Here is a 27,811-nt window from a genome sequence, read left to right on the forward strand (position 1 = left end):
ACAAACTATCGGCTTAAGTCGGGTTTCTAGAGAACCACTTGCGCTAACATATACCCCTCATATCAAAAACCCTCTTAGCCTAGCTGTAACGTAGTCTTATCGGCATTGAGCTTGCTCTTATATCTACGAAACGTAATCAAAAAGTATGCTGCCTTGTCCTCAGAGAGCTCTTATCGAAATGGAAAGCCCTTGGGCGAGTAATATGAGAATACGAGAGAGGTATTCGAACTGACAGGGACCAAGATATGGCATAATATCTTTCACCGACTTGTTCGGTGTTTCTAGAGATCAATAGCTTCAAGCTAGGAAAGTTGTGCGTTGGGGGTCTATCTAGATTATGATCAACTAACTAGGCAAAACCAAGATTATGAATCAGAATTCTCACTTTGTTCAAAACTATAAGAGCCGTTCAATCTCTTATGTTTTTTCTATCTCTTTAACCCGAAATTCATCCTTCGTCATAAGCTCTCACAATGAGTTCTTCTGTCTTCCTTGGCTTAACAGCTGCTGCTGCTCTGTTCTTACCAGCTACCAGTTCCGCAATTGTTGCCCGTCATGAGTCTGTTACCTTTCGAGGACCTGTCACTATTGAAGCCAATGGCATGAGCAACATACACCTTACTTACAATGTTCCGATTGATGGAGTACTGTCCCTTCATTACGGCGCATGTAATACTCCTATTACTGTTCATAAGGATTCCCACCATCATTTGATCGGCCGCACGGAAGTTGGATCACATCCTTTGGCCAGACGCAACGCTCAGTGGAGGGATAGCAGGCCAGAAAAATTCGTCTGGCTTGTCCCAGAGAAATTACCTGACTCAGGATGTCTCCATGCTTATGCTGGCTCGGATCTGATTGGAAGATCAGAGCCGATCACAGTCCAGAAGAAAAGCTCTAGGCGCTCTGTCGTGCTTGGGGACATCGCTGATGCCGAAGGCCCTTGGTTCGATGGCGTGCAGTATCTCAAGTCGAAGGAGCCGGGCAAGGTTTTTGTAGCACAGGCTAAGTCGAAGTCCATTGGTATCTTGGGAGGTGGCATGTCTGGATTGATGAGTGCTGTAAAGTTTCCCATCCATATCTACCTGAGAATAAAGCTGACTATTCTAGTATCTGCTAAACTCTGCGGGCTTTCATAATTGGAAAATCATTGAGGCCTCTTCACGAGTTGGTGGGAGGGTTCACACTGCCTATCTCAATGGTACGAGATCGGATCAGTATCAATATCAGGAAATGGGACCTATGAGATTTCCCGTTGAAACCTTCTACCCCGATACTAATGAGACTATTCAAATTAATGACCATAAAATGGTCTTTCAGCTTGCCGATGCTTTAAATAAGATGAATAAGAAGCGACCAGATTACAAAGTTAATTTCATTAAGTACGTCGGGTCAATAATTATTACTATACACTGAACTAAATTTCCTAGGTGGATCCAAAGCAATCCCAATACTCCCGCAACCACGCCAAGGCGACTCCCAGATGGCCGTGTACCTACATCAGCTGATATTAAAGCCAACCCTTCGTTAGCGGCAACACCGAATTATACGAATGCCACTGCCGTGAAAGAAGCTGCGGCGGCATATGATGCCTGGATGGGTGTTGACGAATCTGCTTTAAAGGCCCTGGCTAAGAACGTTTTTGAAGCGCACAAAGCGGCGGTAGAGCACGGGATCCTCGATTTCTCCGAGGCTGGCTATCTCCGCTATAAACTAGGGATCGATCCCAACATAGCAGATCAAGTTTCCTCACTCGGAGACAATTATGACTCCTGGTATTACGATACTGGCTACTTCGGCGCTACCAACTGGCGCACTATCGACCAAGGTCTTAGCCGTCTCCCACGTGCTTTCGAACCTCTTGTTATGGAGAAAACTATGTTCCAAACCGCCGTCCAGGAACTGTCTTACAACAGCGCCACAGACAAAATATCCGTCAAATACCGTCCTGGAAGCCCCTTTAGAACTACTCCAGAGTCCATAGACTTTGACTACGTTATCACAGCTGTTCCTTTCTCAAAGGTCCGACTGTGGCGTCTCCCCCAATACTCTTCACTTCTTAGCCGCGCAATCAATACTCTTAACTATGAGCAATCGTGCAAGATTGCTCTTCACTATAAGACACGCTTCTGGGAACACCTCGATAAGCCTATCCTGGGTGGTTGTGGAAGCACTGACATCCCTGGTGTTGGCAGTATCTGCTACCCCTCGTACAAACTCAACTCTACCGGGCCTGGCGTTATGCTTGCCTCCTATGTCAGCGGCACACTTGCGCGCACAACGGGTTCAATGAAAGAAAAGGACCACGTAGCGCTAATTCAACGCGCTATGATCGAGGTTCATGGCGATATTGCGCGCGAACAATGGACTGGGAAATATGACAGACATTGCTGGGAGAATGACGAGTTTCAGTCTGGCGCCTGGTGCTCACCAGAGGCCGGGCAGCAGGCCCTATATTTGCCGGCCTACTTCAGGACTGAGATGAAGACCGTCTTTGTCGGTGAACATACTAGTTACACGCATGCTTGGATTTGGAGTGCCCTCGAGTCGGCAGTTAGAGGCACCACGCAATTGTTGCTTGATATGGGATTAGTGGATGAGGCTAAGGACATCACTAAGGAGTGGATGGCGAGATGGATGAAGATGTAAATACAGTACTTAGTACTACATATATTTTAAGTGACGTTCGCAATGGCATAATAGGCACCATTTAACCCACCTTGCCCAGTAACTACTTGTGACGCTACGTTATCACCAGTACGATACACGCATGGCCTTGCAAGGGGTGATTATCGGAAGCGTTTGGGAATCGAAAGACATCTAAGAGAATATTACAATGAATATCATTTCAGCTGACACGGCCCGTGACGCGCGGAATCACGTTCATCCCCACTCTTGGATATCATCCTCTACAGCTAAACTCCATTCCCCGCGTATCCTTAGCGGCAGATTTAAACGACGAAGGCTGGAAGTCTAGCTGTACCAGTCGCACTCCTTTATCCATGTGGGTTTGTACCTGCGTCCTAGCTCGGTCGGCGATGGCGTTGTCCCCGCACACTTGTCGATCAGCAAAATGAGAATCCGGGGGGGTGGAACTTACGTGAGACTATGATATCTCCCCGTCGGCCGCCTATCTCCTTCTGGGGCAAGCCTTCTGTATCCGGCAGAGTAGAAGTCACCTTAATCTTCTAGTGGGTACCAAGCTCCTCGTCTTGCTTTCCAGACTCTGAAATATAAAGAGAAACCTTAAGGATCAATAAGACCGTTAGCTAATTGGCTAATGAAGTCAACAGTGGTTCTTACTATGCCCGTGTCCTATGTTAAGATTTTATCCATCCACGGCTTTACTATCCACCGTCTCACCGCATCTTCCTAGCCTGTCGTCCGAATCAGTACATTGAGTTTTATCAGGTGAAAGAGAGGCAATTACCTTTATTCTGTATCTGCTAGATGAGGAGTATCCGACGCGTTCTCACCTCGCAGCTGTTATACCCGCTGACGAGATCTGTAAGATATGACATGTGCCTAGCTATACCTACTTCGATTGCGATCATGATCACCATCCCATATGCCCCAAAGTTGTGCGGTATTCCAAAAAGGCCATCGATGAAAGCACGAAATGTTTTGTTCGCGTTACTCCTAAGCTCCCCAGAGACAGCAGACAGATCCATGACTAAGACGATCCGCAAATCCAACGCCGAGCTATCTACAGGTCGACTGCACGCGCATGTCGAGTAATGCGTCGCATGGCTCGCGGAAAGACCAAAATGAGGGTGTGATATACCACCTTCACTTAGAGTGGGAGGGAAAGAAGGAGATTTTTTAGATGGCCTGCGCCTCATTTCGTGATGTAAGTATAGTTGGTTGGAAAATAATTTACAGAAGAGCATCCGATACGTCCCAGTCTGTTTGGGTGCGGTGCAGGGGTGGCATTCATGGCTTAGCGCCTTTGGTCCACTAGCGTGATGGATTGAAATATCCCACCTTTCTGTGGACGTGCGTGCTTGATCATCTACAACACTAGAGATGGCGCTTCCAGTAACACAAAAGAACTCCATAACTGTGCAGACCACGCTGCCAGTCCAACCATACCCTTTGATATCAGATCGCAATCCCATCAAGACGCAGCGGCTGATCATTCGGCCGTTCCAGGCAAGCGACATTGACGCCCTCTACGAGCTCCGCCTGCAGCCTGAGGTGATGAAATACACCAAGAAGGGTGTGCCAGACATAAACCGCACAGAGTCGCAGGAAATTCTGGACAAGATGATGGGTTCCCCAGGTAATGACATGTATAACTTTGCTATCTGCGACGGCAAGACAAACGTCTTGATCGGGACGGGGGGCTGTCATTTGCCAGTGGGCGAGGTCGGGTGGCCTGAGATCGGGTACATGTTCCGCAAGGAGGCCCATGGCAAAGGTTACGCAACTGAGTTCGTCAATGCCTTCCTCGATGCGTACTGGGTGCTTCCGAGGGTGCGGACGGAGGTCGTGGTAGATGCGGAGACGGTTGAGCTGAGCGAAGGGGTCACCGCCGCCAAAGAGTGCCTTGGGGCCATCACGACGGCGGACAATAAGCCAAGCCATAGCGTGCTACGGAAGACAGGTTTCGAGCGCGTCAAAGTATTCGAAGTGCTAGGGAACCATCCACAGGAAGAAGGCGACATGACATTGTGGGCGTGGACAGTGAAGTGGCCATCAAAAGCAACTTAAGGTAGACTATAGGCCTTGCAAGATGTTCTACTTAATATCTCGAATCAAACAGCAAGCATAAGCATAGAGACGTCAAACCAACCCGAAAAATCGTCACTTCCGATTGTCCTAGATCTCCCAGCTGTGACCTGGCAACACCTGACCACTGGTCTGGGCGTCTGAGGATGAGGTTGTGTCCCGGATCAGGAGGTATGCCCCCATGCATCATTTCTATTGCAATGACCCCTAAAGGACGAGCGTGAGGAGTAGACGTTGACGGCTGATAATCATCTAAGAATGCTGCATGATAGATCAGCTCCTAAACCGCCCCGTTATGATAAGTATACCTAGTATTATCAAGTGAAATCAAATATCAAAAATATCCACCTCATCACCTAAATCCGCTCCTTTGGAGCTCTCCCTAACATGTTCTATGGAATCGTCATTGTTCTTATCGGGCATTAAAAGGGTCCCATTCCCCATTTTAAGCCTAGATTCCCAATGGTTGTGCAAACTAAAGGCTTCTCTAACCAATGTCTCTAAGATGGAACCTGTAAGTACCTTATTCTCAATATCCTCTCTGAACATTGCGGAAACCGCTTCATTTTCTTTTCTATCCAGCTCCTTGCGCTGCTCGCGGATCATTTGAAGTTGGCAATCCATCCTATTTTCCAGAAAGTTCTTATTAAGTTTCATATCCTTGATGCGACGGTCCAGACCCGCTTCCACGAGTTCCAGAATTGCAGCTCGAGTATTATCACCCAGCGTCATTGCAAGTCGGATTGCAGACTGTACCATTTTCTGAATACCTTGTGCACTTGTCGGTAGGCGATGAACAGCAGAATGGCGAAGTGAGTCTATGGAAGAGAAGACTGTACTGAGGGGCATTCCAGAGTCGTTAAAAACTGCGTCGGCTGGAAGCTCATCACTGAGCTTGACTAAAGTCTTTGTCCACATTGTCAGCTCCGCCGCCTCGGCACAGTCCCATCCTTTGCTTTCGACCATCGTAGGAGCCCATTTAACTGCAAAGTCGAGGCAACACTCTTCCAACAGACGTTGAGTCGTTATCAGAATGAGATGCTGTACGTTATACGGAATGGATGCAGGACGCAGGGAAGGGACTTTTGATTCCACTTGTATAGGAAACTCGGGCACCATTGAATTAAGTAGCAATAGCGTCTGCGTAGGCACTACAGGCAATCAGTACGGCTAGGTAGGTTCAATAGTGGTAGCATACACTCTTTCCACATCCGCATCTTCGTCAAACTCATTTATTCTACCTCCTAACACCAGTTCTTCCAGAGCCTCTGCTTCAGAACGTGCCACCTCATTTACGGATGCGGCCCGTTGAACACTTCGGGATAGCGTAGTTTGAAAGAGATCTGGAAACGTAATCTTTGCTTGGATATCTGATTCGAAAACACGAACTTCTAGGAGTGTCTTGAGTATATCCACGGTCTTGTCGGATCCAAAATCCTTGATAAGAGCTCCAAACGAACCTGAATGTTTTTGTACTAGCTTCCGGATCTTCTTGGCCTGCCGAAGGTTGGCATTATCGCCTGAAAACAAACTGCGATACGCAAGAAAGACACGACGCTTTTCAGCAGGGAGTGCGACATTATCACGGCTTTGATTACGGCTGAGAGCATGCACTGGCAGGATATCCCGTATTTACTAGGAGTATTACTTATATACCTCGAGTAATATACAAAATAGCCTCTGCAGATTCGAAGAACCGGTTTCATCCAAGTATTGATTTCGTATTACAATCGTGTGAAACATTTAAAAGGGAGCTGGGAGTGGGTGTAAAGAGGATATGCATGTTTGATTAATGGCGATTCGCGAACATATCGAGGTGAGACATAGCTCATTAGCAGTTGATAGTTTGAATTCCGAGGTATGATTATTTGCAGGAACTAGAAAGGTCATCGTTACTGGGAAGATTTGCTAGGTCTCCCTATCACATACAGGTCTCATTTCGCTCAGAGTCTCCCCATAGAACACTAGAACAGCAATAGCCATTATAAGAATGATGTTTCGGGAAATGTAATACAAGACCAATAGTCTGATGTGCTGCACTTGGTGTGCGAGCACTTGTGTAAAGCATGCTGGTGGGATTAGGATGGACGGATTGCGAAGGGACGTGCGTGGTGTGTGGCTGCAGTGTGGGATGTTGCGATGAGCTATACATAAGTTATGGAATAATACTAACTTTTATCTAGCATCTCCGGGTCTCCACAGAAGGAAGCCTAGGTCTCGATGAAAGATTCCTCTGCCAACAGACTGTTGGTGGTACCAGCGGTGGAATTGGCGGACGTAGAGACTCAATGGCCCTCCCCTGTACTAGGTTATGGGGCGGTCCAGGTAGCTCTATTTGGTTTGTTTGAGCCATATGGCCGACACTTAGAACGTCGATAGAATCAACGAGATTATGAGAAGAATCACAGTAGGCAAGGTACTGTATAGAATGTCGGCATATTAAGGCTGCAAGTGGCTAGGCACGGCGGTGCTTATGAAATAGTGGAACTGTCAACTGCTAGTTATAGTTAGAGGCCGCCTTCCTCCCCGTCCCCCTGGCGGTAATCGTCCATGGCGGGATGGCACGGCGGGAGATTTCCCGCCGTGCCATCCCGCCATGTAACTGTCGAATTCTCGCCAAAACAAAACGACAAGAGGGAAACGATAACGAGAAAACGAGAGTGATAAAAAGACAGCGACAGGGAGGAGTACGACGGAGACGACGGCGACGAGAGGGCTCTGACAACGAGAATAACGTCCTTCACCCCCTCTAGTAAAAGTCGACCATAAATCATTGCCACACCTAGAAAGCGTGACGGTGAGAGGACGGCGGTGAGAAGATAATAATGAGAAGGTTGACAACGACGAGAAGGACAACGACAACAGTGGACAACGACAACAGTGGACAACGACAACAGTGGACAACGACAGCAAGAAATGGCGGAAACAGTCACTTGGAACCTTATATTCGTATTTTCTTTAGTAGTGGATTCAACAGAAGCGTATTCTAAATCCGAGACAACTTTTTATCGGCTTTTGTTACTGTGTTTGAGTTTTCCAAAGTCTTCTCGTAGTGCAAAGAATTTTGGTATCAACCCCCACAGAAGCAGTAGATTGCTTTGCTTGAAGGTTCCCCTGGTATGACCTCCTTGAGCTCAGAGCTTTTAGATCCAGTGACAATGGTTGGAGAGTCGGCTGCAACCCCTGTTGTCACAAATAGCATGGTTACAACCATTGTGGTACGGGGATGATAGTGTTCGTGGGGTTAAAGGCGGGATTAGAACGAGCGAAACGACAGAATAAGGAATGGGATAAACTCGAGAATATAACGAGCAACGTTCACTTAAGGAAAGTGGAATACGAGGATCTGTGAAAGAGGATGGTCGCGAGAGGACGAAGATGGGAGGACGGCGATGAGGCTGACAGTGAGATGATGACAGCAGCAGATGATACCAACAGCGAGAAGGACGCCGACGACAAGAGTACACCGACAACAAGAATGTCATATCTCCATCCACCCTCCTTGTCCCTCTCCACTTCGTGGGTAAGTATCAACAAACCCCGTCCTCGCGTACTGCCAGCGCAGATACTCTGAAATCCGGGCAGAAATACGAGTGTATATGGATTGCACGGTGGTTATAGTGGAAGAGAGAGGGGATAGACGATAGTGAGAGGATGGTAGTAAGAGGGCAACGATAGTGTGATGGCAATGGTAGTAAGAAGGTTATAGCAAGAAAACAACGACAACAATAACACGCAACCTGCCCTTTAATTTCCACCAAACCACCGGTATATCATCATACTAATCTAGATAAAGAGTCCCTCTTCTCGTTGCCATGCTCTGTAATTCTGGAACCGATATGAAGATACTTAATGAATAAAGCCCGTTTGATTCGAAAGCTATATTTCAAGGACCCACTCCTAAACGCAAATATCATCCATTAACTCAGACTTCTGCCACCCTGCACTACATCCCATTCCCCTCAGCAACGCATCCCCTTACTCTCCCTTCTCCTTCCCGTTCCCCTCCGGCACAACCCCCACAATCCTCATCTCATCCTCCACCGCTCCCTCAATCCCCACACTCACCGCGGCCATTATAGCCGGTTCCGTCCTCGACGTATTCCGCCACCAATGCGTTGTAGCCCTCTGCACCGCACTATCCCCCTTCTTCAGGATTCTCGTCTCCCCGCTCGCCATCCCAAGCTCCATGGTGCCATCGATGATGAAGATATAGTCCAGCGTGCTGGTGGTATGCATGGCGCCCTTCATTTGCTCTGGGTTGGGCGAGAACTGCTCGTTGTTAGTTCATCTTTCCGCGATGTCTGTGGACACGAAAAAAGGGAATGGGAAGGGAGAAGGAATAAACGTACATGTATCAAACAGCCCCCCGTCCCCCCGGCAGTGGGGAAATGCACCTTTGGCTTCGCCGCAATGCCTTCATAATTTTTCAGATCTTCATCATCTTTGATGGGGGGGCCGCCGGCGGGGCTAGAGGTGGTGGAGTAAACGTAGTGGACGCGGAAGGAGGGGAGGGGATCGATGAAGGGGGGTGGGGTGGAGGAGGAGTGGAATGTGGATTCCCCCGTTGTGGGGTCGGTAGTGGTGATGTGGTTTGTGGGGGCGGGGTAGAGGTTTGCCATTTTCTATGAGTTTGGATGGGTGAAAGAGTGGTGATGGTGAGGTTGTGAGGCTATAAGCTTTTGATAATGTTGGGGCAGGAGGGAGATGGCAGGGTAATATACTGTTCAGCTTGGGAATTATTCTGGGGATTGGTTTGAAAAATGTGGGTGCCTTCCTCATCCATGTAGGATCGAGCGTAGCACCCTGCAAATGTATCAAACGGTTATGTGTAGTAGCTGGATGCAGGGTAGACGATCCCATCTAGTCTGGCCCGGGGAGTGGTGTTTCGTTTTACTCGCTCGTAGTCATCGGGATGGGATCGTGGATAAATGAAGTACCACACGATATATCCCGCAGCCTACCTCAGCTCGGCTCAGCTTATCTCCGCGGATGACAGACGTCGTGCCATCCATTGTCTGCACAGGGTTGATCTAGATGTTGGTTCACGGAACAGTCACGGCGAAGGTAGATATATGGGTTTGTGATTTTTTTATATATTGTTGCACCATTGAGGCGGATGGTCATTGATATCTCTAGAGTTCTCATATTTAGAGAATTTACATAACGTAATGTGGTTATTACACATACAGCCCGATTCCATCCGGGATTCAAAATATCACCCCTCTTAGTATGCCGAGCGAGTTCGCATATCCTGAAATCGTCATTAGTATTTGTTATTACAACTGAAATGAATTCAGTGAAGACTTACAGAAATCTTCCTCTCTATCTCGCGCACGCTCCTGTCCAACTCTCCAGCAATCATCATCTTCTTATCCGTAGGCAGAAGTGTATAGCGCTCACACAGATCTCCGTCAATGACACCCTTGACCGGGACGTAGTAGCTCCGGTAGATAAGGTGGTCTCTCCCCGCAAGCGGCGCGTCCTCGGTTCGCAGGTGCTGCTCAAGCGTCTGGAAGAAATCGACATCTTCGCGACTGACGAACGGGATCATGATGGCAATGGTGCCCTGAAGACCGCTCCAGAGGAGACAGTCACGTCCACCGGCTACGAGATTCGTCTTTTGGATGCTAGTCGGGATATCATTCGCAAAGTTGTGCGCCATCAGGGCAACGCGGTGAGGCGCTCCCTGAAGGTACTGACGCTCGTGGACCAGGTGTGCGCCAGAGCCCTCTTCGTCTGCTTCCTCGCTAGCCTTGGTTGGGCAACGCAGAAGCCAGAGGTTACCAAACTTGTCACCGCCGGCGACGGTCTCGTAATCGACCATCGTCGTGCAGGTTGTCCAGCGCGCAATAGTGTCATCCGCGAAGGGAATGAGCTTGTTCTCTTGGAATTTGTAGACGACGAAAGTAATGCTCTCCTGGACGTCACTGACGATGATGCGGCTACCTTGTGTCTGGAGACCGACAATTAAGGACGCAGCGATCTCAGCCTGTGCCTTGCGCAGAAGTTGACGCATTCCCAAGTCGTATATGCGTAGCTCTCTGCCGATGCCAACAAGAAGCCTTCCTTGGAATCCGAGAAGTGCAAGCGGGGGCTCTTCGACCTTGGTTTTATGGATAAACTCGATTTCCTTCCCTTCTTCATGGAAACGATACACATGGATGAAACCACCCGATGATGAGCGGGGGCTTGCCACCATATCCTTTCCTGTACCCACAACCAAGAATACTTCATCTTCTTGGCTTGCAAAAGAAACAGTCGCCATGCTGACCGCTGCCTCGTTGTCTTCGAGGTCGATTTGCTGTAGGACCTTCTTTTCCGTGATAGGGTCAACGATCTGGATGCAAGATGCCCAGTGGCCCCTGCCACGAGGATATCCGAACTCTTCAGCAGGCAGAACGGCAGAGTCGCCATTCTGGACTGAAGGATCTTCTAGCAGCTTTTGTTTCGTGCTTTTGGAGAGAACATTATTATCGGACTGGATGACGTAAAAGTATGGGTGTTCAGGATGCTTGACAAATCGGCGGGGGGTATAAGACAGTGGGATTGACTGTTGAAGGAGGTTTTCTGTGAGTTTTTCGATTGAGAAGATCCTGAGATATATCAATTAGCTTCTTTCAAAACAATTTGGAGTTTATCATGAAATATAATTCATAGTATAGCATTCAGAAGGAACAATTGGATTTTAATAATTAATCCTCATAGTCACGTGTGACGTAAGGTTTTAACGATAAGAAAATCATCATTATGCTGGGAAGGGGGAGGAAGAAGAGGAGAGAACTGCGTACCGTAAATTTTGCCCTTGGATTCCAACCATCCCCTCCGGGCACTGCTCGCTGCTGAAATTCCAGCCCCACTCAAGTCCGACGTAGTCGAGAGGCGTTAACATGAAGCCCTTTGTGACTGGGTCGGAATACCCAAGCCAAGGCCTAGAGCTCAAAGCTAGTACCGCCGTTTGGCCCTGAACAGAAACTCGGAACAGCTTGGCTGGCTTCGGTCCCAAGAATCGTGTTCTCGTATCGGACAATTCACCAGTGACCTCGTCCAGAACAGTTCTCAGATACACGCCAGAGTAGAGCCCGATGTGAAGATAAAGTGTGGATCCACCAGACGAAGAGTCCGTCATTGCCATGATTGATAGCGACGAAGGCGCCGATGTCAAGGCCTGGACGGACTTGTTTTCAAGAGTGGAGTCAGGATCGAGGCTGAGAATTCGGACCGTGGAATCATCGCATCCAACCGCAAGGAAGTTACTCCTTACACGCCCTTCCGGGACTTCTCCAAGACTCAAGCACGTTACTGTGCCGCTCATCTCACGTTTCTCGTCGTACTCTGCTAAACTTCCATCGGAGTCCATTTCAAAGTAGACAATTTCTCCGGAACTCAGTGCCACGGCGACTTGTTGTGCGTTCGTAGTGGCCGCAACGATTGAGCGGTGCTGTGGTGCGGCCCATTCATTAACACGGCGATCCGCTCGGATATGCCTGATGCCCTTGGGGTGCACCTGAATCAACCCATCTTCTCCGAGCTGCTGAACAGCCAAAGTCGTGGCCGAAGAAAGGAACCCAGTATCCGTCACTTCTTCAACAGTTTCACCAATGCTGAGCACAAGCGTGCCGTTGGAAAATGCCAGAATGATATATGCGTCATACTCATCACCCCGAGTGAGTTTTGTAGTCCAAACAGCAGATGGCACACCAGGGAGTTCGGATTCCACGATCTCGTTGACTTCCAATCCATGTTTCAGGGTACGGAAAGTGCTACGAGCCCCTGTGCCACAGATGGAATATATCTGAGGAGCATCTTCTTCTGTCAGGTTCGCAACCTTGCAGTCCATTAGAGGATTCATGGAATCGATGCTTTCCACCAAGTTCAGATTTTCTGCTGGGCGAGGGTGGAAATAGACGGGCGTGTATGGCTCCGCTGGATCCGTTGGGAAGTTGTCGCTGATGTATTCAGTCTCTTCATCATCGTCGCCTAGCTTCTCGAATTGGTAGAATTGATGATTTCCAAACTCACTCGCAACAAACAGGAATCCACTCTTTAGAATGCAGAGGCTCGTTGCGATTGGAACAGTGTCGAAGTATTTAATCTTCAAACGCCTGACCTCGCCAGTTGGCTGCCCATTGTCATCCTCAATCATTTCGATCGTAATTTTGAAGAGGTCTCCATCATCAGACTGAAGAAGGAAGAAGAAAGCCCCAGCAGCACCTCTCATTTTGTGCATAACACCGGCGACAATCGACCTCTTTCGCTGAGGATCCTCTGTGGCGCCTCTCCGCCGGGGGATAGCAACACGGAAGGCCTCTTGGTTGGAATGGCGATATGTGATATTATCTTCACCACAAACCAAAACTCCACTCGGCCCATCAGTTCCACCAGGAACTTGGAACAGTATGCTTGCCGTTCGGTCTACAGGATCAGACCACTTGCGGACAACATGGTTCAGCCCAAGATCAAGCTCGTAGTAGACTAAGGTTTTCTCGATCTCTTCGAACGCCTGACCCGTAGGGTCTTGGTCGGAGTCGCCATAGTCGACTTCTAGGGCAGCGAAAACTGGATTTGCATATCCAACGTCTAGTGCCACTAGGGCAAAAACTAAAGTTTGAGCTTTATGGGCCTCGAGCGGTGACGAAATTGTCAGCTCGGCCTGTGAATTGCGGTTCAAGACATAGACGAGTTTGTTTTTCTCGACAGACGCGATGAGACACGCTCTGCCCTTTGGATCGACTGCGAGGTATTGTCCGGGAATCACACGTCTGACGCCAGACTTTCCAAATGTTTCGAGGTGAAGTCGGTTAAATCTGTTCTGTGCAGGAACAAATTCAACAATGGTGATGCGGCCAGAGTCGGATCCAATGATTATATAGTCTTTCAGAAATTAGCAAAGAAATCCCTGGAGAAAATTGTGCTAGCTCCATGCACCAGGAGAAGCTGTGGGGCCACTCCAGATTTTGGACTGCCCAACACGCTTCCACGAATCACTAAATGAAGCTTTCATTTGGAGGTGTTTGTTTGACTTACCCTTGTTGCTGCCGGCTAACCTGAAGGCTGCCAATGTCCTGATGATGCCAAACACATCGTGTGTTAAGGCTGTGACAATCTTCCCTTGTGATGGATCGGGTCTATGAAGAGTAAGGCGAGATCCTGATGCAGTTACAATTTGCTGCTCTTTCGTACCAGCGAATTGGCCCAAAATAGCCTGTGTGACCGCCGTTGGAGGTTGTATCGTCAAGGAGTACATGAACATGGACGAGGTGGTCGCCATATTGAATTGCGGTTTGCGCAGCAGGCCGCTGCAGCTTTATAGGTGGTCGTGTATCAGCTCCACAGGTTGGTGGATGGAGTCTTCATTATGGTCGCTGGCAAAGCAGCTTGACGCACAATTGTAAATAGGTCGCGCGTTGAAAAGTTCCTCATAAACCGAGGGCCGTGCGTTGATTGGCTGGAATTATTCGTGGGCTAGTACACCTCGTGGAGCTGATTCTACACCAAAAGTCCAAGTTTCACATCGGAGTGAATATAATTATTTGACATTGCACATAGGAATAATTGCGCCATGCAGCTACGCAATAAAGATCAAGGCATGAAAGGGATTTCACATGGTTCATTTAGCTGTTGGGCGCGCCTCTTTACTGTTTAGTATGTGCTTATAAGCGCGTCGATTTAAGCGCGCCTATATATTTACGTGCCAGATAGAGGCTGTAGAACAGCAAGTTATAGAATGACCTGGAGTCTGAGCCTAATTTTGGGTGGTGAAGATTGATTTTATTGAATATACAGGTAGGTATTGGTCTACAAATAGCCGTGATATAAATACACCTACTTTACACTATCCATACGGACATATCCCCTTAATATCATGCCGCCGCGACGTCCTTCTGTGTCGTCTCGTACCTGGAAGAATTAGCATTAGGCTCATAGGTGACGGGGATTGTAGTTCATACCTCTTGCCTCTGAAGCCCCAGACACCCCAGTTTCCACAGCTTATGTCTTGTGGATCAAGGTCATTGATGTCCCATCTCAAACTTCTGAAGCGATTCTCTCCTGGCGTCATCAATAAATCGACTTCGCCTCCCACAGTCTTATTGACCCATTCGATATCACGATCCATATCAAATTGAGTATATCCAGTGACAAAGATGGGGACCTTTGTCTCCAACAACAGAGGGATGGTCTGTTCCCATTCGTGGGTGCTTGCCGGATGTCCCAATCCTGGATGGAATAGCATGAAGCAATCAAAGTATGGATCGTATGGATAGAATTGACCAGCCTCGTGTAGCGTGTGGTAGTACTCAACAAATGTGCTGATCTTCAAAGAGTTGGTAATGCGGTCTTCAACAACAGCCCCAAACGGATTGGTGGGAGTTCGGGGAGGCAGAGGAAATTCATTGTCTCTGTTGGCCATACTTTCAGGGCCGATGAAGACAAGATGAAAGGAGACTCTTGGGAACAAGTGAGTCAGCTGCACCCAGACCTCTCTTGGAAGGGACGACTCGGCACGGGCACCCAGAATGAAGATTCTGACTGGAGGAGGAGCTGGACGCAACCCCTTAATATCGCCACCGCCTCCGGTACGAGCAGGATGTAAGGTATATCGAAGCGCACTCAAGCTCTTCATACCCTCATTGGTAAGGCGGCCATCCCTCTTTAGCGAGTAGGGGCTCAGTTCATGCAGAACGCTGCCAATTGTTGCTGGATACGTCAATAGCCTCGTTGCCTGGCGTAAACTCCTCTCGTCATTGATTGCTGTGAACTCCCTAGAGTATAAAAATGTATCCCAGTTTGTCATATTCACCAGTGCTTCTTCAATCTGATCGCCCGGGTACTCAAATTCCGGGAAAAAGCGACCAGAGCGGAGGTCATGGTCGTCTTCGTTTATCTCGCGGAGCGTGTCGCAAACCTCCAGATGCTTCTCATAGTCTTCTGCCCAGTGTTCCTCACAGCAAGCAACCGGTATGCCGCAATCTGGGCACTCGAAGTTGACGTGCGCAGGTGGTGTAGTACCGGTAGACTTTGGGGCGCTCTGCTTGCTATCGGAATCTGGAACTGATCGCGTATGTTGATGGGCATGATTTGGGCACCATGCGTTTTGTTTCATAAAAGCAGCGCGGCGGCGAATTTCTGGAGAAGGCGATTCAGAGAATGGATGAAAGAGGTTGTTTGGAAGTAACAATGGGCGACCTTCGGTTTCTGGCGCGGGAGTGTATTCTAGGCCCGGTGGAGTCCGGACCTGTACTGGCTCGCTCTTTGGTTTCTGTCCAGCAAAGTCGGTTATCGTCTGTAATCTCTTTACCGATGCTTTCTTCGAGGGGCGTTGGGCTAAAGGCCGCTGTGGTGTCGAGTTATTGTACAGTCCGGTTGAAATGGATCTCCGCCCTGCTCCGAGGGTACCAGTCCGCCATAGCTTCAAGCTCGCCGTTTGAAGTCGGGGAGAGTTTGTGAGTGCTCCCAGGCATCTCTGGCAAGTATATGAAGCTGTAGCCATTGTTGGCTAATTCGAATTATTCGTCGAGCGGGCTGGTAGTGAGCAAACCTTCGACCTGGTACATCGATGCTGTCTGTTTAGCCCAATATATTTTAAACGAGGCTCCGCCTTACCCATGCTCCTGTATTGCGACTAGCTCACCGCCTTCCATATTCGATATATCATATATCCGGATGCCCCTCCCTCGTTCACTTCACAGACAAGAAAGCGACAAAATGTTGGAAGTAATTTATGTGACAAGGCATGGCGTAAGGAACTCTCCTGTTATATTTTACTTCAGCTACTGATAACATTGTTACAGTTCCGTTCGAATTGGGTCGTCGACGCCGAGACGGGCGTCTACTCAGGGTCCATTCCTTCACCAACTGGAATCGCCAGCGACCCTGCGCTGGCAGGATATGGAGTCACCCAAGCACGCGAACTCGCAGATCATCTTGTCACCGTCGATCCTCCTATAGAAGTCTTTTACTCTTCTCCGTTTTATCGTTGCATTCAAACCATATATCCGACCATCGAAAAGGCCGAGGCACTGAAACCTTCGGTGCCGAAACGCACCGTTCGCGGGGATACAGGGGTGGGGGAGTGGTATGGTACAGCACGATTCGACCACCCTTCGCCAGCCACACCAGAAGTATTAAACGGCCTATTTCCTCTGTACGATCTTGAATACAAATCATCCATTGTTCCTAGTGTGAACGGAGAGACAATTGACGAGCTGCATGACCGGACAGCCTATGCTCTCCACAAGATTATTGAACAGAGTGACAAAGATGGAGTTAAAGCAATTATAATCTGCAGCCATGCGGCGACGATTTTAGCAATTGGGCGAGCGTTGACAGGCAGAATGCCCGAGGATATTTCAGAGCAAGACTTTAAACCATTTACTTGCGGGTTGAGCAAGTTTGTGAGGAAGGCAGGGGAGTCTGTGAGCGGCGAGGTCAATTTGTGGGAAGGCCCAGGCGCACAAATACCGAACGTTTCTTGGAGAAACGGAAATGGCGTTTCAGGCGGATGGACATGCGAATTAAATGGGGACTGCTCGTTCTTAAGTGGCGGCGAGGAGCGCGGGTGGTAAGTTGCAATCCTACCTCTCTGTACTGTAGTTCTAATCAGGTTTTAGGCGTTTTTCGGGAGACGAATCATTTATGACAACCACAACAAATGGTGCTACGGTTGATGCTGGAACTGGTCTAGGTGTGATTGTTGAAGGAAATAAGAAACCGGATCGTCAGTCATCGCCACCTGGAGGATCGAGGCTTTGAGACCAAGCATTTAAACCCTGATGCCAAATCATGCTATGCTCTAACGAGCTCATGATCAAGCAATACGATAACTATTTCATTGCTAAAGGGCTACCTGGTAAAAGTGCGGGACAGAGGAACGATGGCAGTAGAATGCTGTGCAATGCCATTTCTTATGAGGGCCTTTCTAGATACAGATACAGTTGTTCTTGATTCTAGTTTAAAATGAAGCCGCCTCTATATGTATATATTCTATATAGATATTATCCTTGCACTCTAAAAGCCAGCAGCCTCTGTTGCCTTTGGAAACGAAGGGGCGTCGAGGTTGCTCCTGCAATCTTCTTTCCAATGTTTTGGAGTGAACTTGTCGACAATGGCCTTGAATGTTGCCTTATTTACTGGTTAGCAAGTCTCTAAATAAGCTGATTAGAACTCACCAGAGTGCAGAAGCTCTCATCTCCGTCCAAATGGTTCCCAGGTAGTGCACAGCCGGGAATGTACATAGGCTTATCGTTATACCTAATTCGGACGTAGTAGCCATCCAACTTCTCTTTCTCGGTATCATTAAGCTCTTCGATCCTCTTCCTGGAGATCCCGGTCGGTGCATTGTTCTGGTTCGCGGCTGCCTTCGAAAACCAACCAAACCAGCTTTGTTTTTCGGACTTTGGCAAGACCGACTGTGCAGTGTTTGGCGCAACCTGATCCTTCGAAAGTACTTGGCGACCTGGCTGATCTTCTTTCTTGAATAGCTCGAGGGCAACATGACTCGTATAAGGAGGCCATTTCTCGCCATCAAACGCACCCAAGCTCGTAAGAATAGCCGCAAGAGTAGTGTCGTGGCAACCGCTCAAGCCGAGTTTAATATCTTGTTCACCATCTGTTCCCTTGGTAATTGGGCCATTACTTGCCCCATCACTGTTGCCGTTCCTCTCAATATGGCCAACCATTCGTTGACAGATGTCGCCCATTAGCCCGCCAATCCCAAGAGCACGATACTCCTGGGACTCCTTATATCCACTAAACCATTCTTCTACCCCTATTTTCTCTATAATTTCTCTTCCCTTGTCATCGTAGAACTCTTTCGGTAAACGCGTCTCCGGGCCATGGGCAAGGGTTGAGTTTATGGTATCCATGATTCCAGAGAGCCTCGGGCGTGAATCCACTGCTACACCTTTGCTTGGATCCGGCATCCACTTTCCGATCTTCTTCGTCAAGTATGCCATTTCAGTTGTATCGTTCCAACGATCGGCTGTGCGTTGCGCGAAGGCTCGCGAGAGCATGGAAAATCGTCTGCAGTTCCCATCGTTCGGAAAAAGGGTTTCATCTGACGGATTTCTCGTTATGATTGTCGGAGGAGGAAAGGATGCAGAGCGTGTGTCTGATGGGTATAAACCCCAGAACGCTTCTTGCATAGACTCCAAGGCACGAGGTATCGGAGTAGCGCGGAGATATATCATATCCCCATTGCTTATAGTGGAGGGCATGAAATTCAATTGGTCCACATACAGATGCCGTAGGCGCTTTCCAAGAGCATGAGTTGTTCTCCTCCCAGTGTCGGTCAGCTCTCCTAGGTTGCAAATGGTTTCAACTTCCCCGTCTGGCCCGGAAGCTATGACGGGGTTGTCCTCGGGCCCAAATGTCTCGAGGCGGCGTTTCCATTCCAAGGTTCCCCATTGGGAGTTTTGGCTATTCAATGTTGCATTCAGCAACTGTCGCGCTACCGAGCAATATGGCCAGAAAGGCGCAAGGCCCGCGTTTTGGAAGCGGGCGGAGACTGGGCTTCGTTCGCCATGGCGTAATAGGACCTGGACCTGTTGAAGCTTCAAGGAGCTCGGGTAGAGCTTTGCAAGTTCCTCATCTGAGTACGGTGCTCTGGGGCGTAGAGTTGTCATATCTGCATCTCGTATTTCTAAATTGAAAGTTGTTGATCGTTACAATTGCACATCTCCTGAACCTCGAGCCACGACGGTTACCGGCGGGGTCGAGGCTGAGACCCACTTACCCGCTTCGGCGTTTTGAGGCGGCTGGTGGTAGCCTTGCGGCGGGAAACCCCGTTACCAGACGTACCTTGCCCATTTCGAGGTGCTTGAGTACTGAACGCTGTACAAAAGTTTGAAGGTCATCTGCACGGCGTCATCCTCTGAGCGACATCCAGAAGCACATTCTTCATTCGCCGGATGAGATGAACGGAAGCCATATTTGCACAACATGCCGCCGAAAAATATCCGCAAAGGCATTCCAGAAATATCCGTCAACCCAATGGATCTCCCGAGCAACTTTTATTTCTCTCAGTGCACCTCAGATTCCGAAGCCCGCGCCTTCGGAACGTCCTCCTCACAAAAATGAAGACTCGAACACGAGCAACAGGCCGCGGTGGTCTAACAATATGCCAAATATCGAGGCGTCCCGGGCTAAGGCGCATGGAGACTTATTAGAGGAGCTTTTCGTGGATGGGTTGAACAGAACATCTGGAAACGGGGCCACGGCAACACTGAGACCCAACACCGCCAGTTTGGAACTATACGAACAAGTTGAGAAGTTGATGGAAATGCTCAACAATCCAAGCACGCCAATCCCAGCTATGTGGGCTTTATTCACACAAATTTGCCCCAAGGCTCGTCCGAAAGGGTCTCAAACTCCATATTCATTACACTTTGCCGCCAAATCCCTTCTTCGTAAGCTTCTGACAGCTCGACAACAACCTGATGTTGCTTCGGGGATACCAAGCGTGAGCGAGATCGCCAAAACCTACGCATCTCTAGGCATACTTGAGCCTAAAGTGTGGAAGCCGATGTTGGAAACATTCTTTACCAAAGAGTCCGCCGAAAAGCTCCATGTTGATGGGGATAGAATCGCCGAAGACCTCCTCGAAACTTGGCGGATAATACTTTCCCTTGGCCATAACTCCAGCAAGGCACCTGCCTCATTTATTGATATCGAATCCAGAGCCAAGTGGAGTCCTCCAGCACTTAATCCTACAAGGGTTAGAAGAGCTATGCTAGAGAGGGGAATAGAGCAGTGTTTTGCTTTATTACTACCAAAATCTCGTAATAAGCTCTTTCATGGCTTGCCCGCGAGTGCTATTATCACATTTGCTATGTTAACCGACAGTCGATTGAGCCACCCCATCCAATCTGCGGCAAATCATCCTTTTATCAAAGCAATTTCAGAAGTGATAGCAATGGCGCAAATCACGCCGGGAGAATTGGACCAATATGTTCGAATGCAAAACGTATCCCACTCTGTGGAACTCAACGATAGGTGGCCATCTATCATCGAGCAAGCCAGAAGCATTGCCAATACCCCTACCCCCTCTATGGAAATCCCCAGGGGCGACACAGATAAAGCGTTCCGTCGACTCATCACGAATAAAGAAACCCGCGTGTTTCGACTTCTACATCGTGCGTTGGCTGCAAGGGACCTTGATACTGCTGAGAAGCTGTGGTCAGAGGTTCAATCGTGGCCAATGGAAAATAATGGGAACGAAGGGCATAACATCTTACCAACTGCCCTCAAGTCATCAGCGCCATCTGCGGAGTTATGTAACCAGTTCATTTCTACATTCATGGCGCTTCACAAGGAGAGAGCTATTGATGTATGGAATTTCATGATCCAATCGGGTTTGCGTCCTACAGTTCTGACATGGCATGCAATGCTTGAAGGATGCAAAACCTCGAGAGACTCACAGTCGCTCTTGGCGATTTGGTCTAAATTGATCGACTCGGATACAGCTCCCGATGTCGAATGCTGGACTACCCTAATAAGCGGGCTTATGTACTGTGGAGATCTTGAGGGTGGCCTCCGTGCATTCGTCGAAATGCGCAAAGTTTGGGAAAAGGCGGCGAAGCGACATGTTGCTCAAGCAGGGCAGCCTATCGATATCAAAAGCCTTGGCGACGTCGATGGAGTCGTCAAACCGACAATAGCCATCATCAACGCTACGATTGCTGGATTATTAAGAAAGAACAGAACTGATATTGCCGGCCAAGTCCTTGCTACAGGTGGAGAAATGGGGATCACGCCGGACAACATCACCTACAATACGTTGCTACGCTCACTAGTACGGAATAAGGACGAGCGAGCTATAACAAATCTGCTAGGGCAAATGCAGGCCCAGGGAGTGCAAGGTGATGTAGCTACCTTTACAATCATCCTTGAGAACGCTCTTTCAGACGCCAAAAACCAGTCTCCTCAAGAACTTATTGAGATTATAAATAACCTCTTTGCCCAAATGGACGCATCGGCAGTGAAGCCAAATCAGCAGACATATGCTGCAATCATCAACAGCATACTCAGGCGTGCTTCCGACTTCGAACTCGTGGCTCCTGTCAATTTTGTTATAGCACATATGTCGAAGAAAGGCCTGCAGCCGTCTGCGCACATTCATACCATGCTTGTTGACTTTTACTTCAAGCAGAGCGAGCCGAAGCTGGATTTGATCGGCCTACTCCTGGACCAAATGATAAAGGGGAACGCAATGAGGGACCACATCTTCTGGGACCGGGTTATCGAAGGGTACTGCTATATTGGCGATACCGTCCGTGCTCTACAGTATCTTCGGCAGACACAAAAGGAAGGGTTCATGGCAGGGTATCAAGCGCTTGACATGCTGATTCACTCACTGGTTCGGAACAACGAGGTTGACCTAGCCAGAGAGTTGGTCAAAAATACGAGGGTTCAACGAGGAGGACCGCCAGAACCTGATGCCCGGGGCGTCGATGGTCAGCATCAGTTTTGGAATAGTGCAGCCGAGATGGGGCTTGTGGAGGAGTTTTCGGTTTAAGTGTAGTATATGTACAGTGTGTATTAGATATAAGAGAACATAATTCATGATACCATACCTCATCGATGTTCTTACACATCTCAAACGCCAAATATCTTGTACTCTTTATCAAGTGAATGTCCAACGCCAGCTGAAAGTTTCTTAAACGTCTGTCATTTTCTCGTCCTTCCCTTCGGAGCTTCCCCCTCCTATCATCTCCACCATCTTCTCTAAGTCTTGCACCTCCCCTTTTGCAAGTTTCCTCCCTTCGGCTTGCCATTCTCCATCTCCCACCTCGCCATTCTTCCCTAGTTCTAGTCCAACAACCTTTTCCAAGTGTCTCCTCGTCTGCGTCTCAATATACTCTACACGCTGCTTCCGCCAAGTCTTTTCCCCTTGCCCTTCCGCAATATTCGGGTCCGCCTTCTTTCTTTCCCCTAGGAGCCTTTCTTGTGGCTTCAGCTCCGCCAACAGGGATTTGAGCGCCGGTAGCTGAGAAAGGACGAAGGCAGCATTGGTGCTGAGCGGCGTATCTCCTGTGCCATCTGCGAGGTCGGCTTTGTTTTCCAAATGCGCAAACACCGGGTATGCTGTATCATTTGTGCTCGGCTCGGATGATCCTGGCGCCTTCGAGGTTTCAGGGGCAGACTTTGGAGGAAGCCCACGCAGTGATCGCAAGCGGTTGATGATGGCTGTGTTCTTCGAAGACTCTGCGGTTAGCAGCCGATTGAGTCTTTGCGCTTCTTGTACTTTGGCTCGTTGAAGGCGGATTGTCTCGATAGTCGGCGCGTCGTCTGGGTGTTTAAAGTTCAAGCCCTGTTGAATCCATTAGCATAGACTCTCATTACGTCAACATATTCACATACCTCGTAATGCGGCAGCCTTATCCAGTCTTCTAAATCGTCTGGAATGGCAACAATTGACCGTAAAGCAAACACTTCCATCTTATCAAAGTTTTTGTCAATAGTAGTGCCCAGTAAGGTCTCTAGTTTGTGTGCGCCGGCCTCAATCTCAAGTTTCACTTGCGCCTCTAGCTCTACCGATTTTGGATCTGACGGATCGATGTTGAGGCCTAGGGCTTCCGGGGGTGCGGTGGAGAGGCCTTGCTCGACGGCATCTACGGCCTTCCATGCTAATTTATTGATACTATCTATAATATCGTCGAGTAGACTCTATCGAGATTTGTTAGAGACCGCTTGGAGGGGTAAAATTAAAGATCTAACCCACCACTGGCGTATGGCGCAAATGCTCCGTCAGGAGCGCCATTTTAGAATTGGTAGACATTCCGGAAGCTAACGAGATTAACAAGCTTGAAGTGATAAATCCATATCTGAACGAAAGCTCGCTGTTCAATCTGAGCTACAGTATCACGTCGTTGATTTGTGTACGCGACCGACAGTCGCGATGTCAACTATCGATAAGGAAATGTGCCTGAGGCATATATGCACCAGGGGTCCTCAGGGTAGTACTTTAGTGCGTCTCCGCTGTCCAAACAGGTCTGTGGGATTGTGAGATATATAATTTCCTGGTAGTATATGTGTCACGGTATTATCGTAATTATAATCGAACTATAATATTGGTTCGAAAGCTACAGTATTTCTAAAATGAATGCTGGCAAACAAAGCCACATATGGGTTATCGCTGGGGTGGGGCAGCACCTGCCCGCCATATTTCCACTCGACTGTCGTCGTCATTAGTGCTGCAATTATCCGCCAGTACCTCCCAAGGTTAATCTTAACCACCCAACCTACAAATCAGCAATTGTTGAGATGTCGATCTCGGGCTACAACATCAGAGATACCGTGAAGAAGGGCTTGCAGTCGAAAGATGCAGATGGAAAGCCTAAAGAAGGTTGGCGAGCGGGGGATTTCAAGGGTCGTGATCAAATCGTTAGTATCTGAGTGGCAATTTCCAGCCATTAAGATTTGGATCCTGACTTCTATAGTCGGGTTTGATGGGAAGGGCCAAAGGCCAGACGACTCAGTCCAATACATCCGAATATGTAGCACGGCCACTTAGCTCATTGAAAGATCCCAGCTCGTTTGCGCCGCCACCAAGGAAGAACAGTTACCCCCAGCGGTCAACCCCGACAACCCCAGTAGGATCCCAAAATGGGCCCTCTGCAGCATACGGTCGACAAATTGAACAAGAACCGGAAGAGCCGAAGGCCCCAGAGCCATATCGTAGGGATACAACAGGGCTGTCCACTTCTCACCTCCCCCCGCCTCCAGGAAGGAGAGAGAGAGCAGATGGAGGAGCTCCGGCGCCGAAAGCAAAGCCATCCCTCCCGCCACGGTTACCTCCCAGGCAAAATGAAAACCCAAGCCATCATACACCGCCGCCCCCACCAGCTTACCATGAAGCTGCGTCGGAACCTCCAGCGCATAGGGGAATATTAAATCAAGGTTCTCTCAGCAGGCTCGGCGCTGCAGGTGTGAGTGTCCCGGGATTTGACATCGGACCAAAAACCACCAAACTGGCGGCCAAGTCACCGCCTCCTATACCTTCTAGAAAGTCGACTCTGACAGACCAATCGCCTTCACATGATACTCAGGTGAACGCGCTGCAATCTCGTTTTTCCCAGATGCGGACTTCCTCCCCCAAAGAGCCAGCCGCGCAGGGGACAACCTGGGCCGAAAAGCAGTCTGCATTAAAGACAGCGTCCTCGTTCAGGGATAACCCATCATCAGTATCTTTCTCGGATGCCCGAAATGCGGCGTCAACATTCAATAATTTTAGAGAACGGCATGGCACGCAGGTAGCTTCTGGCCTGAAGTCTGCGAATGAAATGAACTCGAAATACGGACTTGCCGACAAAGTCGTATCCCACGGTGGTTCAAGCAAGCAAGTCGAGCCAGAGCATGACGACGGCCCAATATTAATGGAAGATAAAACCGTGTCTCCAGCTAAGAAGGCGCCTCCGCCACCTCCGAAGAAGAAGCCTGGGCTAGGTGCGCCTGTCGACAGCTCCGGAGGGCCTCCTCCAATACCACTTGCAAGCAAACCAAAGCCTTCAGTAAGTAAATAAATGGATTAGTATAAAGAACTAGACTATTAAATATTGTTTAATGTTCCCAAAATTGTATCAGTCATCCACTTTCCAATGAGGGTGGTAATATTTAACCGACGTGGCCTTATTATTCTCCTTTTCAAGTTACGAAACTCCCGGTTTACCATAGAAGCTAATATTTCTAATAGATTGTACCAAAAGCAACTCCGAAAATCGAAGATTTCGATCTAGATCTCGAGAAACAATGGTTTGCCAACCAGCACATCGTATTCCCACCTGATTCCATAGAGCGAGTTCCTGGCTCTCGGGGTTACAGATATTCCTCTGGCTGGAGCTCTAACGGTGTGAGGAAAACATGCACTTTCAATGGCCTAGTAATATACAAGACGCTGGCTTATACGAAGATCCACATAACTTGGGACGCCAGCAACCCGGGTTTGACGGTCAAATCAGAGCAGAAGCACTTTCCACCACCAATTTCTCCATCCAAATCGCAGCTAGACAGCTACCGACGACAGTAAGTCAAAACAAAGCTAGACTTCTAGGACTTCCCGGCTAACTGGTAAAGGTACTCCGAAAAACTTGCTCACTGGTGTGAACTACAAATGGGCACCCAAGTCGGCAATGGCGAGTGCTGGACGCTGGCAAATAATGGCCTTATCGCCGTTGCGTCTGCTTGCACTGACCGTGGTGAAGAACCTTGTATGGCAAGTCAGGGCTACGTGCATGGCGTTCTGATCTATGAAAAGATCGGACGTAAGCACCCTGAACCTCATGGTGGGGTCTTGTCTGCTGGAGTTGCCAGGGGTGATATCCTTCAATTCTGGAAAGCGCGTCTTGAGGCGAAAGATGGAAGGAGTTGGAAGAGTGCAGGGGCACCGGATCATACTGCTGTGATTACAAGAGTGGAAAACAACGGCGTTTTGAAGACTCTTGAGCAGAATATGGGCGGCGTGAAAACCGTTAAAGAGGGAAGTTATGACGTGGATGAGTTGGTGGAAGGTGAAGTGAGAATCTTCAGGGCTGCTGGTGTTAACTGGGTAGGCCCATTGGAAGCCACCTGGCCCTGAAACGGTGCGAGTTTGAAGGGTTCAATTATTAACTTTTTTGTATCAATAATCCCTTTGACCTGGCCCTTGGAATACTTACATTCATTTTATTGGTAACGATGGCTCTTGTTGGGGCCTGCAAACTCGCAAATTCACGTGGGCCACTGAGGTTCATCCTAACCACGAAGAATAAGAATCATCAATGGGGTAAAATAGTGATATTATTTATGCTAAAAGAACGTTAACGAAGCTGTAGGATATATTTTGTCACATAGTTACCTAGTTACCACGAGCCTGGGATAATATACGGTGGCCGCTCACATTCCGGTGAGTATTGCGGCAGCGTCAATGTCTGCTTCGGCCTCGTCCGGGTTTTCTGTGATAGAGCTCATAACAATATTGTAAGTCTGCCTGCAAGTAGGGCAAGTTTTCGGGTCGCTTCGCGCCAGCCACTCATATATGCAAATTAGGTGATATATGTGTCCGCAGGGAAGGGAGCGAATTGAATTATTGTTGATACTCTTAAGGCAAATGCCGCAGTCGTCCTGGTGGATATCGGGGTATGTCCTGGCATCGACGTAAGAGAAGAGCTCAGAATGCTCATGCAGGGCACCCACCTCAAAAGTCCTGTCGGATAGCGGAACGCCGTTTATGTCGGCCCGCAGTCGCTCGTTGGCAGTATTACTGTCGTGTCTGATTAGCATTTCCATTAAAATGTCCAGGGGGGCGTCGGTGTGGTTCACCTCGTATGGAGCAAGCCTGGCTTGGCCCTCTCGCTGCACTCGCATCATGGTCATAAAGGTGTGGCGACGCTGAAGTATTTCCATCATTGGGAGAGGGGGGTCTGGCTGTCCAGCAGCGGGCGTGTCCGACCTTTCCTCGGAAGTCCTGGGGATATTTGGATGCTGTCGACACCATGTGCATGCTAGATCCCACATGTAGCTGTAGTATGGCAATGTATAATCACAGGCGTCATCGCAGGCGGCATGCGGATGTTTGTGAGTGCCGCTAGCCCATATCTTCTGTTTATCTCTGCAGTGCTTTCGGGTTGAGGTGTGGCCGCAGTTGTGGAAGAAGGTGATGAATACGAAGCATTGAACTTGCTCGGCGAGGTTCGCCATTTTGGCTGTCTGTCTTTGATGATGTTGTCGAGAGCGCGGTATCTGGACGATGTGCCCTGAATTGGTCTTGGATAGTTATTGTCATGCGAAAGTGATGTCTTCGGGGTGTCTGGCTAAAAAAAGGTTGGGTGAGGTGTAACGATGCCTCCTTAAATACGCTGCAGCCGTATGGCCTCCTGCCATATACGAAACATATGATCAAAGGCATTTCAAATACAGTCATTGTTCATTTTCAGGCTTATACCACAACAATGGATTCATTGTTAAACAACAAAGGTGTTCTGAATACGATCTTCAATGACTTTGTTTCACACTGGACATCCGTTACGTTTAACAAGGCCATTGTTAAAGGCGCGTCTCATGCTCTTTGCTACGTCGTGAGGATAAAGGAAAGTGATGCCTGCAC

The 27,811-nt window shown here is 48.7% G+C and overlaps 13 protein-coding genes across 13 annotated transcripts; 5 read left to right on the forward strand and 8 right to left on the reverse strand.

Moving 5' to 3' along the window:
* The first annotated feature begins 428 nt into the window (after positions 1–428).
* Positions 429–2,705, forward strand: VE01_01057 (uncharacterized protein). The gene is made up of 3 exons (XM_018270585.2): positions 429–1,061; positions 1,111–1,382; positions 1,431–2,705. The coding sequence occupies exons 1-3, from the start codon at positions 474–476 to the stop codon at positions 2,647–2,649; spliced, it is 2,079 nt and encodes a 692-aa protein (XP_018134440.1). The 5' UTR covers positions 429–473; the 3' UTR covers positions 2,650–2,705.
* Positions 2,706–4,020: 1,315 nt separating this feature from the next.
* VE01_01058 (uncharacterized protein) lies at positions 4,021–5,078 on the forward strand. The gene is made up of 2 exons (XM_018270586.2): positions 4,021–4,902; positions 4,989–5,078. The coding sequence occupies exon 1, from the start codon at positions 4,027–4,029 to the stop codon at positions 4,711–4,713; it is 687 nt and encodes a 228-aa protein (XP_018134443.1). The 5' UTR covers positions 4,021–4,026; the 3' UTR covers positions 4,714–4,902; positions 4,989–5,078.
* On the reverse strand, positions 5,059–5,697 carry VE01_01059 (uncharacterized protein; the record flags this gene model as incomplete). The annotated part of the gene is made up of 1 exon (XM_018270587.1): positions 5,059–5,697. One exon carries the CDS (start codon positions 5,695–5,697, stop codon positions 5,059–5,061), a length of 639 nt encoding a protein of 212 aa, XP_018134442.1.
* A 157-nt stretch (positions 5,698–5,854) lies between these two features.
* Positions 5,855–7,945, reverse strand: VE01_01060 (uncharacterized protein; the record flags this gene model as incomplete). Its single annotated transcript, XM_018270588.1, has 3 exons — positions 5,855–5,882; positions 5,930–6,344; positions 7,813–7,945. 3 exons carry the CDS (start codon positions 7,943–7,945, stop codon positions 5,855–5,857), a joined length of 576 nt encoding a protein of 191 aa, XP_018134269.1.
* A 470-nt stretch (positions 7,946–8,415) lies between these two features.
* On the reverse strand, positions 8,416–9,622 carry VE01_01061 (uncharacterized protein). The gene is made up of 2 exons (XM_018270589.2): positions 9,084–9,622; positions 8,416–9,003 (listed from the first exon to the last, which is right to left on the reverse strand). Exons 1-2 carry the CDS (start codon positions 9,351–9,353, stop codon positions 8,710–8,712), a joined length of 564 nt encoding a protein of 187 aa, XP_018134270.1. The 5' UTR covers positions 9,354–9,622; the 3' UTR covers positions 8,416–8,709.
* Positions 9,623–9,792: 170 nt separating this feature from the next.
* Positions 9,793–14,111, reverse strand: RSE1 (pre-mRNA-splicing factor rse1). Its single transcript, XM_018270590.2, has 4 exons — positions 13,759–14,111; positions 11,523–13,605; positions 10,043–11,327; positions 9,793–9,985 (listed from the first exon to the last, which is right to left on the reverse strand). Exons 1-4 carry the CDS (start codon positions 14,000–14,002, stop codon positions 9,959–9,961), a joined length of 3,639 nt encoding a protein of 1,212 aa, XP_018134271.1. The 5' UTR covers positions 14,003–14,111; the 3' UTR covers positions 9,793–9,958.
* Positions 14,112–14,484: 373 nt separating this feature from the next.
* On the reverse strand, positions 14,485–16,311 carry MSS51 (Protein mss51, mitochondrial). Its single transcript, XM_018270591.2, has 2 exons — positions 14,682–16,311; positions 14,485–14,631 (listed from the first exon to the last, which is right to left on the reverse strand). Exons 1-2 carry the CDS (start codon positions 16,220–16,222, stop codon positions 14,595–14,597), a joined length of 1,578 nt encoding a protein of 525 aa, XP_018134272.1. The 5' UTR covers positions 16,223–16,311; the 3' UTR covers positions 14,485–14,594.
* Positions 16,312–16,400: 89 nt separating this feature from the next.
* Positions 16,401–17,779, forward strand: VE01_01064 (uncharacterized protein). The gene is made up of 3 exons (XM_018270592.2): positions 16,401–16,470; positions 16,524–17,293; positions 17,343–17,779. Exons 1-3 carry the CDS (start codon positions 16,438–16,440, stop codon positions 17,482–17,484), a joined length of 945 nt encoding a protein of 314 aa, XP_018134265.1. The 5' UTR covers positions 16,401–16,437; the 3' UTR covers positions 17,485–17,779.
* On the reverse strand, positions 17,579–19,433 carry VE01_01065 (uncharacterized protein). Its single transcript, XM_018270593.2, has 2 exons — positions 17,901–19,433; positions 17,579–17,853 (listed from the first exon to the last, which is right to left on the reverse strand). The coding sequence occupies exons 1-2, from the start codon at positions 19,353–19,355 to the stop codon at positions 17,740–17,742; spliced, it is 1,569 nt and encodes a 522-aa protein (XP_018134266.1). The 5' UTR covers positions 19,356–19,433; the 3' UTR covers positions 17,579–17,739.
* Positions 19,434–19,561: 128 nt separating this feature from the next.
* On the forward strand, positions 19,562–22,285 carry VE01_01066 (uncharacterized protein). The gene has a single exon (XM_018270594.2). The coding sequence runs from the start codon at positions 19,646–19,648 to the stop codon at positions 22,244–22,246; it is 2,601 nt and encodes an 866-aa protein (XP_018134267.2). The 5' UTR covers positions 19,562–19,645; the 3' UTR covers positions 22,247–22,285.
* VE01_01067 (uncharacterized protein) lies at positions 22,221–23,742 on the reverse strand. The gene is made up of 3 exons (XM_018270595.2): positions 23,453–23,742; positions 23,092–23,397; positions 22,221–23,041 (listed from the first exon to the last, which is right to left on the reverse strand). Exons 1-3 carry the CDS (start codon positions 23,507–23,509, stop codon positions 22,388–22,390), a joined length of 1,017 nt encoding a protein of 338 aa, XP_018134268.2. The 5' UTR covers positions 23,510–23,742; the 3' UTR covers positions 22,221–22,387.
* On the forward strand, positions 23,743–26,718 carry VE01_01068 (uncharacterized protein). Its single transcript, XM_059463325.1, has 3 exons — positions 23,743–25,241; positions 25,424–25,752; positions 25,804–26,718. The coding sequence occupies exons 1-3, from the start codon at positions 24,180–24,182 to the stop codon at positions 26,303–26,305; spliced, it is 1,893 nt and encodes a 630-aa protein (XP_059320040.1). The 5' UTR covers positions 23,743–24,179; the 3' UTR covers positions 26,306–26,718.
* On the reverse strand, positions 26,602–27,405 carry VE01_01069 (uncharacterized protein; the record flags this gene model as incomplete). Its single annotated transcript, XM_018270597.1, has 1 exon — positions 26,602–27,405. One exon carries the CDS (start codon positions 27,403–27,405, stop codon positions 26,602–26,604), a length of 804 nt encoding a protein of 267 aa, XP_018134274.1.
* Between the last annotated feature and the right edge of the window lie 406 nt (positions 27,406–27,811).

The sequence above is a fragment of the Pseudogymnoascus verrucosus genome (genome assembly GCF_001662655.1).
Source record: "Pseudogymnoascus verrucosus strain UAMH 10579 unplaced genomic scaffold scaffold_3, whole genome shotgun sequence".
Taxonomy (NCBI): domain Eukaryota; kingdom Fungi; phylum Ascomycota; class Leotiomycetes; order Thelebolales; family Thelebolaceae; genus Pseudogymnoascus; species Pseudogymnoascus verrucosus.

Bases quoted from the DNA above. Each gene is read 5' to 3' on its own strand.
- VE01_01057 (XM_018270585.2), top strand. From the start codon at position 474: ATGAGTTCTTCTGTCTTCCTTGGCTTAACAGCTGCTGCTGCTCTGTTC. The intron at 1,062-1,110 runs GTAAAGTTTCCC...TGACTATTCTAG, and splicing joins TGTCTGGATTGATGAGTGCT to TATCTGCTAAACTCTGCGGG. The intron at 1,383-1,430 runs GTACGTCGGGTC...TAAATTTCCTAG, and splicing joins TACAAAGTTAATTTCATTAA to GTGGATCCAAAGCAATCCCA.
- VE01_01058 (XM_018270586.2), top strand. From the start codon at position 4,027: ATGGCGCTTCCAGTAACACAAAAGAACTCCATAACTGTGCAGACCACG.
- VE01_01061 (XM_018270589.2), bottom strand. From the start codon at position 9,353: ATGGCAAACCTCTACCCCGCCCCCACAAACCACATCACCACTACCGAC. The intron at 9,004-9,083 runs GTACGTTTATTC...AACAACGAGCAG, and splicing joins CGGGGGGCTGTTTGATACAT to TTCTCGCCCAACCCAGAGCA.
- RSE1 (XM_018270590.2), bottom strand. From the start codon at position 14,002: ATGGCGACCACCTCGTCCATGTTCATGTACTCCTTGACGATACAACCT. The intron at 13,606-13,758 runs GTAAGTCAAACA...AATTTCTGAAAG, and splicing joins GTTAGCCGGCAGCAACAAGG to ACTATATAATCATTGGATCC. The intron at 11,328-11,522 runs GTACGCAGTTCT...GATATATCTCAG, and splicing joins ATCCAAGGGCAAAATTTACG to GATCTTCTCAATCGAAAAAC.
- MSS51 (XM_018270591.2), bottom strand. From the start codon at position 16,222: ATGGCTACAGCTTCATATACTTGCCAGAGATGCCTGGGAGCACTCACA. The intron at 14,632-14,681 runs GTATGAACTACA...TAATTCTTCCAG, and splicing joins TGGGGCTTCAGAGGCAAGAG to GTACGAGACGACACAGAAGG.
- VE01_01064 (XM_018270592.2), top strand. From the start codon at position 16,438: ATGTTGGAAGTAATTTATGTGACAAGGCATGGC. The intron at 16,471-16,523 runs GTAAGGAACTCT...ACATTGTTACAG, and splicing joins TTTATGTGACAAGGCATGGC to TTCCGTTCGAATTGGGTCGT. The intron at 17,294-17,342 runs GTAAGTTGCAAT...ATCAGGTTTTAG, and splicing joins GGCGGCGAGGAGCGCGGGTG to GCGTTTTTCGGGAGACGAAT.
- VE01_01065 (XM_018270593.2), bottom strand. From the start codon at position 19,355: ATGACAACTCTACGCCCCAGAGCACCGTACTCAGATGAGGAACTTGCA. The intron at 17,854-17,900 runs GTGAGTTCTAAT...CCAGTAAATAAG, and splicing joins ATGAGAGCTTCTGCACTCTG to GCAACATTCAAGGCCATTGT.
- VE01_01066 (XM_018270594.2), top strand. From the start codon at position 19,646: ATGAACGGAAGCCATATTTGCACAACATGCCGCCGAAAAATATCCGCA.
- VE01_01067 (XM_018270595.2), bottom strand. From the start codon at position 23,509: ATGTCTACCAATTCTAAAATGGCGCTCCTGACGGAGCATTTGCGCCAT. The intron at 23,398-23,452 runs GTGGGTTAGATC...AAATCTCGATAG, and splicing joins ATTTGCGCCATACGCCAGTG to AGTCTACTCGACGATATTAT. The intron at 23,042-23,091 runs GTATGTGAATAT...TGGATTCAACAG, and splicing joins TAAGGCTGCCGCATTACGAG to GGCTTGAACTTTAAACACCC.
- VE01_01068 (XM_059463325.1), top strand. From the start codon at position 24,180: ATGGGAAGGGCCAAAGGCCAGACGACTCAGTCCAATACATCCGAATAT. The intron at 25,242-25,423 runs GTAAGTAAATAA...TATTTCTAATAG, and splicing joins CAAGCAAACCAAAGCCTTCA to ATTGTACCAAAAGCAACTCC. The intron at 25,753-25,803 runs GTAAGTCAAAAC...TAACTGGTAAAG, and splicing joins CTAGACAGCTACCGACGACA to GTACTCCGAAAAACTTGCTC.